This window comes from Lingula anatina, chromosome 2 (assembly GCF_051362555.1).
Source record: "Lingula anatina isolate TDL-2025a chromosome 2, LinAna3.0, whole genome shotgun sequence".
Classification (NCBI taxonomy): Eukaryota; Metazoa; Brachiopoda; class Lingulata; order Lingulida; family Lingulidae; genus Lingula; species Lingula anatina.
This window is the reverse complement of record NC_141768.1, coordinates 32,651,986-32,668,634: the sequence shown is the minus strand read 5'-3', so window position 1 is coordinate 32,668,634 and position 16,649 is coordinate 32,651,986. Positions and strand designations below refer to the sequence as shown.

The following is a 16,649-nucleotide window of genomic DNA, read 5'->3' as shown; positions in this document are numbered from 1 at the left end:
TAGAAAATAATATAGCCTGAGGTGAGAAATTGACATCAGATTTAGGCCTATGTAATTGAAGTTGGACATCGATTGGTCTGCGGCGTATATCTAATAATTCAATGAATTTTTAAAATATATATTTAGCATTGGACAGGGGGTCTTGGCCCACTGCTACCTGTGCAATGGACTGCCGAACCCTACCCCCGGGCCCCGGCCCCTGGCTCATACACAATTCACAAGTGATCTAGCTTGGAATACGCTTAGGCCTACTTGGTTTTATTCGTCCATGAATAGGTCTAAGCCTTCCGAAAATGTTAGGAAATTTCATTTTTACTGGGTAGGCCTATTTCTGGTCAACATTCGCCTTTTTGGACGTCTAGGGTAGATCTGGCGAGTGCGACAGACATGAATAAAGTAAGGACCCCTATAATTACGCGGGGCATGAAGGAAGAGCGTCTAGACATGGGAGATGTGACCCTTAATGTACAAAACGTCAGATATAATAAGTTTATAAATTTTCTTCCTTTTTCTATTTGGACCTTTACGTTTAATTGTTAAAATAAGGACAAGTTGTTGACGAGCAAAAATATTTCATACGGAATCGCAGCAGGCCGGCTCTCACGCTTTCATTTATAGGCCTATAGTTCTTCACAACAAAACTTTGAGCTGTTACATGTAGCCTACTAGCTAGACTGTGGTATTTAAATAACTTCGCATTACTTTGGGAAAAAACTGTAAATAGCCATATCATGTTTTTGACTGGGCCTTATAATGTATTAATATGGCCAACCAATTAAGTCTCTCGCCAGCGAAAAAATAGACCTTTCCTATTCTCCACCCCGATTCTCGGTGCATTCTGAATAGGGCCTATATGTAGCGATTGATGGCTTAGGGGCCTACTAGTTTCATTTTATGCAGAAATTAAAAAGTGAACAAAATAAACAATTAAACAATACTGATGTCGCGGGTGATTGACACACGCGCGTCTTTGGACCCACAGCTGCTTGCACCTGTTCACACCCCTGCCCCACCCACCCCCGACACAGACTCCCTCTGTAACAGTAGAGCTTTATTTTCCACCTAGGGTAATTGATATAAATACCTATAGATCTATACATTTAACAAAAACAACAACTAAAACAACAAAATTTATAAATTTCCCATCATGGTATGTTAAGTATACGCTAGAAGTTCGTCGTTACATGACCTTACGAGGAGAGATCGTTGGAATAAAAAAAGTAATAAGAATGAATGGGCAATGCATTTCTTTGTCTCGTTGTGATTGGTCAATTGCAAAGAGCCCGGATAAGAATGTCTAGATATTTAGGCTTGCGAAATATGATTGGATAATGAAATTGGAGCATGCGTAACCGGATGTTATTCATCGTGTCGCGCCAGTGTGTGGAGGTGTGCGAGGGTTTTGCCGAGATGATGTTTCTCTACGGTACGAACGTTGGCGGATAGAAGGTATTTTACATCCCCTAAAATGAATTGGCGCTTTATTGATATGTAAACTGTGTTTTCTTATTTTCTCATGGGACTAAACGATCTTGATGAAGATGATATGGTACTGTTTTGTCTGACCAGGAGCCTGAGACAGTTACTCGGTGACATTTGATTTAGCGATTTGCCTTCTGCAGCCGGCAAATGTATAGCGTGCAAATGCTTTGCCTTTTCTATTTCGCGAAAAAAGCAATAGATAGGGATAAAGAATGTTCTTAAGAAGGCTAACCATATAAGCTAGGTATCAAAATACCAACCAAATTCGGATCTTCCACAGCCTGCATTACTTTGAAGAAATAAACTGTAGTCTGCAGTGTATTTTTTGTTTAGCAACATTTTGTTTGAAATGTCTTACTTGTCGATCTAATTTACCCTTTTAAAAACATAATATTAGCTTTATTAACCTTGTTAAAGGCAGTGTGTAGAACAACAATAATGATAAGTGTGGACCTCAGTTCAGGACAACAATCAATAAATCAATAAACAACCAATAAACTTTTCTTATGCACAAGGTACTCAAATTGTACAAGATGACAAGGTCATTGTGACGGAGTCGTACTGACTCAGATTGGTCAATATTCCATAGAAAGTACTGTCATTTTTATACCATGCTCAGGGCATTTACCTTTCTCTTCACAAGGCTTATACAGTTGAACACAAGGTGGACCAGTATGGTGATGTCTTATTTCATAATAAGTTAATAAAGTGTTGGCAAGGAAAAAGTTTGTCATCCTTCTGATTTAAGGCTGTCAGTCAGCACAGTTTTTGAAGAATCTTGTAGCACATCCAGAAAAAATAATCTCCACTTCCCAACACAGACTGATAAAACTAAATCAATTCTGATACTTCTCTCCCCTCTATCTGTTTAAGTTCACATTCTGCCCCAAATTCATTTTTTGCCCAAAACGCTTGAGTGTCACTGATAAAGCATACATTGAAAAGAAGTTCTAAGTAATGTTCTGTAGTTCTCGAGAATGTTGCCAACTTGCCACCTTAACATCAGTTTGTTGCATATATGTAAATTGCATATAAAGTTAATTATAATATATCAACTGTTTCAAAAGTTTTAGACCATTTCAAAATATATTTGTCTTTGGACACATATTTTGTGTCCCAGTTTTGTAATTATTATTAATGACAGTAATTTTATATGATATTTCAGGTCAAATCCAAATTGTTTGGGAATTGCACATAGAATTTTACATGAAATACAGAATTTACACATGACATTCACAAATTTTCCAAACAGGTGTGTTAAGAAATGTTCATGATATTAGAATAATTAAAATCTTAAAATAGTTTTGTAGGTGGTTCACTGTTGGTGAAACATTTTTTTTAAGTCATTGATGTTGAATTTTTATGTAAAGAAGCTCAATCCAATTTTAGTAGGAAATGATTGGTGGTGTAATAAAATCTGATAACAGGAAGGAGATGATTTGTTACTTCTGCCAATGTTTGCAGATGGTGCCTTTTCTAAGTACCAGGAAATGAATTGATGTGTTTTTGTAAAATTGAATAAGACTGCATTGGCTACTATGGCAGAGTTGTCATTGTTTTTAAAAGACCCCTGTTTCACTTGTCCCATGAGGCTGTAATTGATCAGTGAAGTCAATATCGAAAGCAAATAATGTCCATTAGGTCTTTATATAGAAACAAGATATATGATGATAACAAAAAAGTAAATAAAAATTCCTGAAGTTTCAGCAATTTTTCAGTTATATCACAAAGCTTTTCCTTGTCCCAAACCATTTAGAAAAATTATGATCTAAAAACAGTTTTAGATATCATGATTACTAACTTTTACCCTCATTCGTGTATAGAATCCTTCTTCATCTGCATCATGAAATCACCCATAAGTAAGAACTTACAACACAGAAGTAGTTTATGGCATGCAAATTTGTCAATAATTTTGTTAAATTCAAGAAAATTAATTCATGTCCTAAGGTCTAATGCTCATAATCATTGAATGGGAATGTGTATAGCTGGAAAAGTTGCAGGTGCTCATTTATAAATTATCCAACATGAATCTTTGAAAGATGCATAGTTTTATTGCTAAAAAAAAGATTGGCTGACATGCCATCTGAAAATGTATCCATTTACTCTTTATCATTATTATTGTTTTTGTAGTGTCATTTATCGTTGTTGTTTTCCATTTCATTTCTGCTTTTTTATTCACATCTGAAATAAGCTTATTATATTTGTACAGAGTCTAAATGTTTAATTCATATAAAGAGGTTATATGACTCTCAGATCATTGATTATTTATGATTTAATAATTTCCTTTATATTTTATTACAGGTGATCATTAAATAATTAATGTATTGTTTGTTTATTTTCTTTTAAGTGATGCGGATATAAGAGAACATATTGCAGTTTTTCGAAAAAGATCAGGAAAAAGAGTTGTTTCTTTCAACGAATCCGAGAGCAGCCTCTTCAAGGCCGCCTTTTTTATACTTGATAAACACAAGGATAAGGGCATATAGTTGATGTGACTCCAGGCAAACCACTGTGTTTATTTAGAGATCTATCTGCTACTATCTATGATGATGACCAACCAAGCTCCCACCTCTGCTGATGCCTGCCTCAGCATTGTCCATAGCCTCATGTGTCACCGTCAGGGTGGGGAGAGTGAAAGCTTTGCTAAAAGAGCCATCGAAAGCTTGGTGAAAAAGCTGAAAGAAAAGCGCGATGAACTGGACAGTTTGATTACTGCTATTACGACAAATGGTGCTCATCCAACAAAGTGTGTTACAATTCAGCGGACGCTTGATGGAAGATTGCAGGTAATTAACCGATTTTTTTTTTCCAAAGCATGATTACTCGTGTAGAACTCTTTAGAATGCGGCATTAAGTGCCTTTTGGGTCAATCAACCACAGGCGTGACAAAATTTTGACCCGTGATATGAAGGGTTTCAAAAGTTCGCAATTTAGAAGTATTCATACTTAATTTCCTTTCATAGCCAAGGGAGACCCAGATTCTAGATAATTGAATTTTGGTCAATGGGCATCCCAGTGAACTAGCTGTTGACTCCAGCAGTAATCATGTATGCAAATGTAGGTGTGCCTGTAATATTGTGCCCTGATTAAAGACTGAAGGGCGCCTGTACCATACTATATATAGAGAGTATACTGTACACTCCATTGCTCTGGATAAATATGGTATAAATGGAGATTATGTAGACCAGGATCATATCTGTGTAAGACTTCCAGTATCTGAACTTTGTAAATGTTGCCTGGATTAAGCATTGATTTTTGTGGTTATTCTACTCCCATTTATCCTCTGAACATTCTGATGACTCACTTTAAAGAAACAATTGAAAGGAATATGAATCTTATGATGTGTTCATTCATCATGCTGTGTGTGCATGGAGCTAAGATAACCACACTGTAATTGGTTTGAATGGCCTGGAGGAAAAAGTCATTCTCTCTTCACAACTACTAAAACCAAACTTTGGATGATGTTTTTCGTCAACATTTGCATGTTGGGTGTTTTGAGTGTTGACATTATGAAAGTTATCATAATGTTTTTTCAGTGAAAAAATAATAAGTTTCTTTTCAGGTTGAAAACAAACACTGTTGTACTAACAAATGGGAAGAAGTGACTAGAATGTTATGAGTATCTGAGTTTGAAAAGATATTGATTTAGATGTAGAAGTTTACAAAACACTGTAATTTGTTCCTCTGCGAAAAGAGGTATCCTAAATGTCAGTAAAACAAGAAATATGCATGTTTTGCAAAGAGAAAAGAAGCAATGGCATTGTAACTATCTGCAATTCCCAAAACAGTTGTCCTATTGGGTCAAGCTTTCACTGGGTCAGTGCTAGTACTAGAATGACCTTGGCGGCCTCACATAAACTGGTTCTTGTTTGTTGTTTTTTTATTGGCGCCCTTTCAGTAACAAAAAGCACAGAGTTGTTTATGTAAAAGGTCAGTGTATTGTCCAGTGTTCAGTGTTATTTATTATAATAGATGTTCTCAACAATTTGGGCCAGGTGCTGTGAATGATGATGATGTACATCAGTAAGTGCAAAAATAAAGCGATTGCTTTCAATTCAACAGAAGAACTTTTCACTATACCAGTTGAATTTGGAATTTTTATTACCTGGTATCAGTTTGAAATAGAAATAACATTCCAAAAAAACTGCATGGATTTGTCTCATTAACATTATACCCAAGTTATTTCTCTTCTATAAGAAAGGCCTCAAAATCTCTTTTAAAACCAGTTTATTGTTTTTGCATCCTAAACTTAATTTGAAGTTGTCAGAATATTCAGTATATGCCAGGACAAGGTCCAAATGCATTGAACATAATTCAATCACATGTGACATGCAAACAGAAACCAAAACATATTTTGATGAACCTAGAGACCATTTTGTGCCTAACCCATTTAGATTTCTTACTGAAAAAAAATGTGTATATATGCTTATTGAACATTTTTTTGACATATGATTTATGTTTTTAACCAAAGCTTCTATTATTCTTGTTCTTATATTTATTATTATTAAACTTTATTTATTGAGGGAAAAATTATGGTAAATCTTAAACCTTTTTTACGGCCCTTCTCTAATAAATTATACGCTAAAATGATATACAGCTACTGTTTAAATGCTTCAGTACATAAGTTATTTGTAGACCTATGGATTGAATAACAGCAAATTTGAACTGTGTCTTGAATCTCTTTTGGCACCCACTTATCAGATTGTCCGGCCAATTGATTAGCCCAAAGTTTTACCCCATGTCTGCCAGAGGCTTACCTTTGGATATGATAGCATGTTTATACTGTAACTAAAGATAAGGACATTTGGACCAGCTTTCACTGGGACAGTGTTGCTGCATATCAAGCATCCTTGCATAAAAACAAATTGATTTTTGAATTAGATATAGTGGCAAATATCCATTAAGAAGAAAACCCCTGGGTATCTTAATTGTTCTATCAAGTAGATATAGGCTTTTTGCTGTTACTCACTGACAAGTGGTAAGGACACATTTTAGTTATTGTTTGGGCAAGTTTTTAACTATTGTTTGCTGAATAACTTCCAATTTTGACTTTTCTATGGCATCATTATCCAGACCTATTTATCAGGAGGATCTCTGATTTTGATTAATTTGCTCATATGCCAGAACTAAAACAGAAAATAACTACGGAGACAGCTGTCATGTTCTTAGATCATTTTCAGCACCCTTACTTGTCCTAAGTTTTGCCCATTTCTAGGCCAGTCAGTTTTGATGCTTGCCTTAGGGGTTGCCAGTTCCCATGTTTCTGATTTGATTTTAAGCGAGGTTGCATTGTTCTGTTCACCTTTGCAGGTGGCTGGCAGGAAAGGTTTCCCTCATGTTATCTACGCCAGGATTTGGCGCTGGCCAGATTTGCACAAAAATGAACTGAAGCATGCCAAGTTTTGCCAGTTTGCATTTGATCTGAAACAGGACAGTGTCTGTGTCAATCCATATCACTATGAGAGGGTGGTGTCTCCAGGGATAGGTGAGTTGGACCTCCTTCAAATCAAGTAGAATCTGAGTCATTGCATGAAAGATTAATAAGATGCACCGTGTATGGTACACCTTTGTATAGTAAGCATTAAATTTTCCTGGAAATGACAGGGATTTTCCCTTTATCACCAAGGTGCACCGTATTCAAAACTGTTGAGAAAAGTGTTATCTATAAACATATTTTCATGTTTTAAACTAATTTAACTAAATCAAAATTTTCTCATCACAAGTGGAATCATTGGTATCTCTCTCTCCATGAGGGAAATGACTCAGAAATTCGAAATTTAGCAACTCATAGGCATGTCTTTGGATAATTATTTTGTGAATGATCTTTGGTGTGGTATATCTTGATGATAAACTTCACAGTTTTTCAGTCAGTTGTGATTTTGAATATTTCTATAATTCATGAGTTAGGAAAAGATGTAAGATTAACTTGCTTCCAAATGCTTGTATATGCAAAATGGTAAAGAAGAGAGTTTGAAACTAAAATTTCAGATTTGTGAATAGTGAATTAAGTTAAATCTAGTATTTTTTTTAAATCAGCATCTTAATGTTTCAGATTTGTCAGGCTTATCACTACAGTCAAGTATAACAGGTAAGAGCTGTGTAACATTGATGTCATTTAATATGAATTTGATAAATGTGTTAAGTGATTTCTTTGTCCTGTAATTTAAGTATTAGTCAGAAGCATAGTATTAGTCGTCTTTGATATGATTTTTTTTTTAATTCACTTCCTGCTTTAGCAGAGAATTGGAATATCTTTCATAATATTCTCTGAGCATTGAGTAAAAACTCTTGTCATTAACAGACTTTAATCAAGAGAAAAAATATCCTTTGCTTCAGCTCATAGACCACACATGCTATTAGGCAATGACAAAAAATTGACTGCGTAATATCTAGAATAGTCAGTATAATCGTACACTATAAAATGTATTCAGAGTGGGGAATTTAGAAATGAAACCAGAAATATGTTTTATCTTCACAAAAAGAGGGATTACCTGTACCACACCATAAAAATCTTTTTTCCACCCAAGCTTTTGAAATTATTTGATATATGGAAGAGATTATTTCCAGTAATTAAAAAAAAATTAGATTATTTGAAAACATTGTTGCATTGAAACATGCTACAAGATCCAAGACAATGGTTTCCAGTCTAAGGTTTTTTTCACAGAATGATTTGTTAAATATATATATATATATTCCTACTGGTTTCATTTTAGCTGCACCTTCACGTCTGATCAAAGATGAGTTCTCCCAGGAATGTGTACAGGTGGAACCAAGTCTGGCTACCCCAGGGACTACTGTGCAGCACCCACCACAGTCCACAGAGACCTACACAAGGCCCATACTCCACACTCCTCAGGGCACATCAGGTAGGCCCATACTCCACACTCCTCAGGGCACATCAGGTAGGTCTATACTACACACTCCTCAGGACACAACAGGTAGGCCCATACTCTACACTCCTCAGGTAGGCCGTACTACATGTTTTTCAGGGCAGTTCAGGTAGGCCCATACTACACATTTCCCAGGGCACTTTTTTTAATGTAAATTTTTTTGTGCAATGGCTGCTTTAAAGATGTATTTGCAAGTTATAGGCTAAAAAACGTACAGTACATACCTCTAGATGGCTTATCAGTTGGATTTTTAAAAACCTGAGAGGTAGTGAGTGTAATTCATGTAGATATATAAAATTCCTCAATTGGTTGGCAACAGAAACATTCTGGCAATAACATACACATTGCATATTCTTAGTACCTGTATAGATTTACTTATATATGTGGACAATGATTCCATCTACAGTGTCAAATAAATTTTTTGTTGAAAGAAATGTAAGAAACATTACTTTGAATAATGAAGATAATAAAGACTTCTTTAAGACATCAATCCTCCTTGGTGTTAATGCTGAGCATAATATAGCAACTAAACTTCTAAAATATTTTCCAACTTCTAAAATATTTACTTTTGCCAAGTAAAATGACTAATTTCTCCTTTCTGCAGGTTCCCCTCAGGGCCAGAGCACCATTCAGCATACCACCCAGCAGCCTCCACCTCAGAACATGCAGCCAAACCATCCAGCTGGTTACAATATTCCACCTACAGTACAGCAGCAGCAGCAGCAGCAACAACAACAACCACAGCAACAGCAGCAACCACTGTCACCTCCCCCCATGTCCCCTCATCAACAAGCAATGAATAATATGAACCTTGAATACAGCAGGGCATGTGAGTGATGTCTGCTTTTCTTTTTCCAGTTTGTACATCTGGGATTTGAAATGACTAGTTATTTTACTGCCAAGATGTTGGGAAATCACTTACGCATGTTTTTCAGTCCCTAATTTTCTCTCCCTCTCTCTCTCTCTCTCTCTCTCTCTCTCTCTCTCTCTATTTCTCTCTCTCTCTCATGTATAATGATTTATATTTTTATATTAAAATAAGAAACAACATTTTAATGGTGTCATATTTTACATCTACCTATGTTTTTCAAAACTCATTCTTTTTCAGTGGTTCAAAATAAAAGTCTTGTAGTGTAATGAATTTCATTTATGTAGTGACAATCATCCAGACAGAAGATTTATGCTTAAAGATACACAGCTGATGAGCTTTTTCAATATTGTACTGAATGTTTTATTCCCTTCATTTTTTCATGCAGCAAGCAGCACAATGAGCCACCCCATGTCTCCCCAACTGGATACATTTGGCCAGCTTCCTCAGTCACAGAACCTCAACCAGTTCCAGAGAAGTAAGGACACAGGAACATATAATATAGTTTTTTTTAATGTGTGTGTGTGCGTGTGCGTGTGTGTGTGTGTGTGTGTGTAGGCCATATGATCTTTGTGTATTAGACGTTTGAGTGAGTTTTATTACAAAACTACGTGACATGTAACATTTTGAGTACCCTGAGCACTGAAGCTCTCTGCATGTTGAGAAGCTACCAGGCATAAAGACTCATGTAACAAAGGAACATGTTTTGTTAAAATTGGTTTTTGTGGATACCAGTCTGTCTAATGATAGAGAAAATTGTCTAAAATTTCAATTTTATGTTTTCCTGTCTGACATTTCGACAGAAATTTATTAATGTTTGTGGCATAAGACAGGGGGTGTTTTTCCCCCCACATATTGTCTTTCACTCTACAGCACATTGCGTCTGTGGTATGTTGACATATAGGAGAGGAACCAGGTGTTCCGAATCTACAGAGAGCACTTACCACAGTAAAAACAAGACATGCAATTATAGTGCATTAATCACCTGTGGAAACATTGTTGAGGCAAAATTTCTGACTTTTATCAGAACAGCTGTTCATATCCCTGGTGATTCATGCATGTTTTAAGACTACTCTGTTTGAATGGCTTACCATTACAAGTTTTTCTTTTTTATTTTGCATTTAATAATTTTGGGGTATTTAGCAATTGGTTATTTCGGCTTTAAATGTGGTACAGTTCTACTGCAAAAGTGATAAAGAAATGATTAAGATGACCAAAAGTCTTAAATAACTACTTTGTGTCTAGTGCATTTTATATCTGGTAAACTTGTGGTAATTTTTGTCTTACTGAATAATGTTCATATCAAGCGTTTGACACAAAAGGTTTTTTTTCCCCCAAGACCTTTTTAGTAACTATCAAATTTCAGGTACCTCCAGCAACTGGCCTGCCAACAATGCAGCAGCAACCTATACTCCAGCCTTGCCACAGGAAAACCAGTATTGTAAGTGGAATATTTAGTAACTGTCTGTCCTAAAAATGTCATCAAGATTCGTGAAGAAGTATTTTCAGATGTCTGGTCTATAAACAAACTGACACTTATGAAAGCAGCATATGTAACACATTGGTCAGCCACAGAGTCAACAAGCCATCATATAATGTACAACTGTGAACATGCAATCCATCTCAGCTGGAATGTTGGGGGAAAATTTGTGTTCAACATTGAATTTGCTTTGCATCCAAATGCGCTAATATTAACTTGAAATATTTTTTGCTTCCTTGTCCTTCTTTTAAAATAGAAATTCATATCACAATGGACTCTTGGAGTAAGAGAGCATTTTATTTTGTTTTTCCTAGATGGAAAAAACAATCTAACAGAAATATTTATATTTCTTTGTATCAAGACACATATTTCTGTAATATGGGACATTTCCAACGTCATATATACACTGCAATGTATTTTCAGGGAACCAGACAACTGCTGCCACTAGTCAGATACAGCACAATGTCCAGCCTTCCTTACCAGCTCTTACAAGTCAGCCAAGTAAGTATTCACTGTCCCGTCTTCTGACCACCTCTTCCACCCCTTACTGGAATATTCAGTCGTAGAATGGATTGGTATGTCACCTCATAGCCTATGATTTTAATGGCTTTGATTATCCTTTATTTCCTGTATAAGTAACAGGATTTTACGGAATGTTCAATATCAAATGTGGAATATGGAAAAGGTATAAAAGCTATAAGGAAAATGACATTATTCACAAATAGCCCAAGGAAAAGATATTGTTGAAGTACTGCTTTGGAAGTAAACAGTTATTTAGTTGTAAACTTATGCCATGCTACAGGGTATCATCTTTCATCAAGTTAAAAGTATTAATCTTTCATGTTACCTAATAGAGTTCACATCTTAAATTGGGCATCATTCATATTATCCTGGACATTTCTTTGCAGTGCCCGAGTTCTGGTGTACCATAGCCTATTTTGAGCTGGATCAGCAGGTGGGTGAAACCTTCAAAGTGTCCAGCAGCTGTATGACAGTGACAGTGGATGGTTACACAGACCCTTCCAGTATTGACAGGTTCTGCCTGGGACAGCTGTCTAATGTGCACAGAACAGAGGCCAGTGAGAGGGCAAGGTAGGGTGTGTGTGTGTGTTTTCTTCATCTTCTTCTCTCTCTCTCTTTCTCTCTCTTTATGCCCTGTTCTTGCCACATGATGGTGGTCATGGATGTCAATAGTTTTTTTTCTCTGACATTTCTTATTTTCCCTTTTATTGGTGACTCCACGCTCGGCTGTCACCCTTGATTGGATAGTAAACGATTGTCGTAAAATCGCTAAATGATATTAAAACCGGGTGCATAAACTTGGAAACCACCTAGGACAACCTCGGACTGCCACATTAATCCAATACAATGCAAAAATAAACTATAACAAGTGGTTAAAGCCTTCATACCGAATGTCGTAAAGTCCCCATATACCTCCATAGAGACAATAAAATAGAATGAGCTTCTGAAACAAACCTGATCCAGTTCCAACAGAATAATCGAAATAAAATACTGCCGGGCATCGGAGCGGCCTAAAACTTGGCACGCTTACCGCTAATACTGCAGGCTACATCATCCCGTCGCTCGTTTGTAAATTCCGTGCATGGCATACGCACAATCAAACCGTAAAAAACAAATTCTCGGGGTGTCGTTGGCCAGGTCCACTCTAACCTACCATTACGAAAAAGAAGCCATGCCATTGGACAATGCGACCTCTGCGGTTACGTCATTTCCTGAATTGGATTGTTGAGTGGACCTAGCCAACGACACCCCGAGAATTTGTTTTTTACGGTTTGATTGTGCGTATGCCATGCACGGAATTTACAAACGAGCGACGCGATGATGTAGCCTGCAGTATTAGCGGTAAGCGTGCCAAGTTTTAGGCCGCTCCGATGCCCGGCAGTATTTTATTTCGATTATTCTGTTGGAACTGGATCAGGTTTGTTTCAGAAGCTCATTCTATTTTATTGTCTTTATGGAGGTATATGGGGACTTTACGACATTCGGTTTGAAGGCTTTAACCACTTGTTATAGTTTATTTTTGCATTGTATTGGATTAATGTGGCAGTCCGAGGTTGTCCTAGGTGGTTTCCAAGTTTATGCACCCGGTTTTAATATCATTTAGCGATTTTACGACAATCGTTTACTATCCAATCAAGGGTGACAGCCGAGCGTGGGTGACTCCTATCTATTGGCTAAGGCTCTTTGTGAATGTCAGCCTTTCTCTACCTCTTGCGGTCTTTCCCTCTAATTTGTCAGTGATTTCTAGATGTACAGTGGTGCTTCAGCTTTATGAAGAGTAATTTCAAGTTCTGTAAACTTCAGGTTACATATTGGCAAGGGCGTTCAGCTCGACTTACGCGGAGAGGGAGATGTTTGGATCAGGTGCCTCAGTGATCACAGCGTATTTGTACAGAGTTACTACTTGGACAGGGAGGCAGGCAGGGCGCCAGGAGACGCAGTTCATAAAATCTACCCAAGTGCCTACATAAAGGTGCCGATGACGATACTAAAATCTGTCTTGAAAACAGCAGTAGAATATTGCAGTGGATGAACTGGTGTAGAATCCCAAATAATTTGTTAAGGATCTCCCCTGTTGTGTGATATAAATATAAGAATGTGGTTCATCTTTACAGCGGCAAATATTTTTTCTCATAGCACGTAAGAATGAGTCAGGAATAAGTATTTTTAATTTCCTCTTTTGCTTCAACTTGACAGATGTTTCTGTATTCTCCTGTCCTTTCAGGTGTTTGACATACGTCAGTGTCACCATCAGATGCAGCAACAAGCAGCTACCGCACAGGCAGCAGCAGCAGCACAGGCAGCCGCAGTAGCTGGCAACGTGCCAGGACCTGCCTCTGTGGGGGGCATAGCGCCAGCCATCGGTAACGCTTCAGGCAATGTATTGTTTAATGCTTTTGAAGGCAAAATTGTTTGCCTGTGCACTTAGGAAGTCTTTTTATTTTTTAGTTTTATTTTGATTTTTAACTTTAAATTAATTTTTTAAAAAATTTATTCTTTTAATAGTTGATGAAATGTGCTAATGTGCTTATAGTGCTGCATCCTTTTTGTGTGCAATATTACCTTTGAATGCTTATTTGTCTGATAAGCTATAGCATGAAGTAAACTAGCGAAATGTTTTGCACATGTTATATCAGGTGTATTAAGCCAAAAATCAAAAGAGTGAAACATGTTATATAAATGCATGTTGTAATGTTTGTGGTAATTTTATTGCATGTCACTGTTAGTGGACTCTTGTTTTTCTTCTTTTCTTAGGTCTGTCGGCAGCAGCAGGCATTGGGGTAGATGACCTAAGGAGATTATGCATTTTACGGCTTAGCTTTGTGAAAGGCTGGGGACCTGACTACCGCCGCCACAGCATCAAAGAGACGCCATGTTGGATTGAGGTACAGTTGCATCGCCCTCTACAGTTGTTGGACGAAGTATTACAAGCAATGCCACTTCATGATCCAAGACCTCCCAGGATGCTTCTGGGCTGAGCAATAGTATGTAGACTTTGTTTTTAATTTAAAAATGGATACGTGTACATTATTTTGCCCAAATCCATTTTTGTATGAATGGAGTTATGATCTGAAGCAGTTCTTAGTAACCATGACTGGAGAGATTGTTGGACATCTTGTAAATCCCCATCCAGTTCAGTTCCTTCTCTTATGTTATTTACACTATAAGTAAGGAAAGTCAAGAAGATACCACAATGAAATTTAGTATGTAAATAATGATGAATATATGCAGTTGGGCAGTGACTGAAGTTGCTGCTGCACTTACTGTGTAACTAAAGATATTTCCACACATCAGTAACTTCCATCATTAGTTGTACATAATTCATTATCTTAATGTAGAAAGATGAAAAAGAAAAGCATAAGATGCAAAAATTTGAAATTGTGAAGTGACAGGCTCCAGGGATAGTATCTGGAATAAGGGACATGCTGTGAATTAGCATTGTGGATATTTAGATGAAGTATGTGCATTTTACAATCTTGGACACATTTTGACTGTTTCGTTTAGAATAAGTCAATAGGACAATGTATTTTACTGGATAGTTTGACAGCTTAGAAAAACAAAAAAATAAGAATTGTCAATATCATTAGAGTTTTATTTAGCAACACTGAACGGCGAGTAACAACAAACTCTCAACAAGAAAAATAAGTCTACCGTAAGACCATTATGTTGGGTTTATATATAATTTTACAAATTATGTATTGACACAGTCTGTAATTACAGTTTAGATGATTTCTATGAGCCAGTACTGATCACTCATTTGCTGGAAAAAGGATGCCCACATGGTGTCAACATTTGATGGCTTAAAACAGAAGGAATTATGTTGTGATGTCAAGTGTAAAATATGATTCAATGATTAAGTGAGATACCAACTGCAGCTGGCTCTACTGTTTCTTTGTTTGTGGTGAATAAGTGTTTCTTGAGAAATTATTTTACAGATCATGAAAAGATGTATTGGGTAACCTACCTCATCTGTGCTTTAACACCAGAGTGGTGCTTGAAATGTCTACCAAGATAGGATGCTCAAAAAGTCGATAACAGACAATACGAAATCTTGTGTTTTACAGAGGTTAATTACTTTTGCATCAATTTTATACTTTTTTGCGCATACATTTATAAATTTGTGACAGATATTTGTGTTCATTACTTTCAGTATGTTGGTTCATATTTCCCCCCTTGTATTGCAATTTTTAAAATGCATTGTACCTCAGTCATACCTGGTTATAACTGTCAAAAAATTATAGTGATCCGTTTACTTGTACTAGTCGTAGAAAAGGCAAAAATTGAGTTGATAATGGAGCTAAATGACTAGATTACAAACGTGTCCATAACTATACCTAGTTAAATATAATTCTACATATTGATATTTTTGTTGAAAAACATGATTTTACAATTTTGTCCAACATTTTTACATTTATATGCAATTACATAAAATTTAAAGTTAGAATATAAATCTAAAGGGCAAAATTAAGGAATCGTTTCATTTTGCATTTTATAATTTTCAGTAAGGTGTAATTTTCATGCCAGACGTGATTCCTTATTTCTTGGTCGTTACCCCAGTTCAAACTTTATTTGATTGTTATTATTATTATTATTATTATGATTTTAATAGTTAATCTTATGACAACCATGTAAGATTTATAAATTTGGTAGCAGTCTAAATGTGCCCAAAATAAAGTCGTCTTAATACATGCATGAACAGTCTTCCAGTCATTACTATACACACTCTGTTAATGTGATGAAGGTAAAATTACAATTATGTATAACAGCGAGATTGAGGATTTTTTTCCTCTTGCTGTAAATTTTTTTCCTCTTGCCATTATAGATATCATGTACTGCTTTCTCAAAGATGTGCGACCTTTTTGAGGTATGAATAACTGTTTTCACTCTCAAATTCCAGTTTGTGGAAAGTAGGAGTACAGAGAATAGACTTAAAGGCTTCATTCACATGCAATGTCTATTTTCTAAATTCTATTTTCTATTCGCGGTATGTCTTATGATCACGGTCTGTTCCCTGAATATCCCGCGGCGTAATTACTGGCAGGGTGAGCCAGTTACTATAAGTTACTATAAGTAACTGGCTTGCGCTGCCAGTAATTACACGGCGGGATATTCAGGGCACAGACCGTGATCATAAGATAGCGCGAATAGAAAATAGATTTTTAGAAAATAGACATTCCATGTGAACGAAGCCTTAACCAGTCACTTAACTTCAGCAATGAATGTCCTTTGGAGTAGGAATGCCAAACTTGATTGTGAACACTCCTTTCAATAGCCCTGTGGTTCATGATATTATCTATTAGATTGTTCATAGTTCCAATGATAGCTTCCAGAATTAAAATTATTTAATGAGAGATCTTTTTTAGGGTGTAAAAAGATTCTTGCACTTAAAATTGAAGTCTGAAAAAAT

The 16,649-nt window shown here is 36.3% G+C and overlaps 1 protein-coding gene across 3 annotated transcripts; it reads left to right on the top strand.

The window, feature by feature from the left end:
* The first annotated feature begins 1,332 nt into the window (after nt 1-1,332).
* On the top strand, nt 1,333-15,934 carry LOC106169999 (SMAD family member 4). 3 transcript variants are annotated; one of them, XM_013549692.2, is made up of 13 exons: nt 1,333-1,449; nt 3,830-4,268; nt 6,793-6,967; nt 7,535-7,570; nt 8,196-8,348; nt 8,977-9,201; nt 9,629-9,718; nt 10,607-10,681; nt 11,144-11,221; nt 11,629-11,812; nt 13,046-13,214; nt 13,467-13,617; nt 13,997-15,934. In XM_013549692.2, exons 2-13 carry the CDS (start codon nt 4,026-4,028, stop codon nt 14,218-14,220), a joined length of 1,803 nt encoding a protein of 600 aa, XP_013405146.1. In that variant the 5' UTR covers nt 1,333-1,449; nt 3,830-4,025; the 3' UTR covers nt 14,221-15,934. The 3 variants fall into 3 exon arrangements, with proteins under 3 accessions (XP_013405146.1, XP_086860126.1, XP_086860125.1); XM_087004000.1 differs by having other exon boundaries at nt 8,196-8,384; nt 13,467-13,605; XM_087003999.1 differs by having other exon boundaries at nt 8,196-8,384.
* Nucleotides 15,935-16,649: the final 715 nt, after the last annotated feature.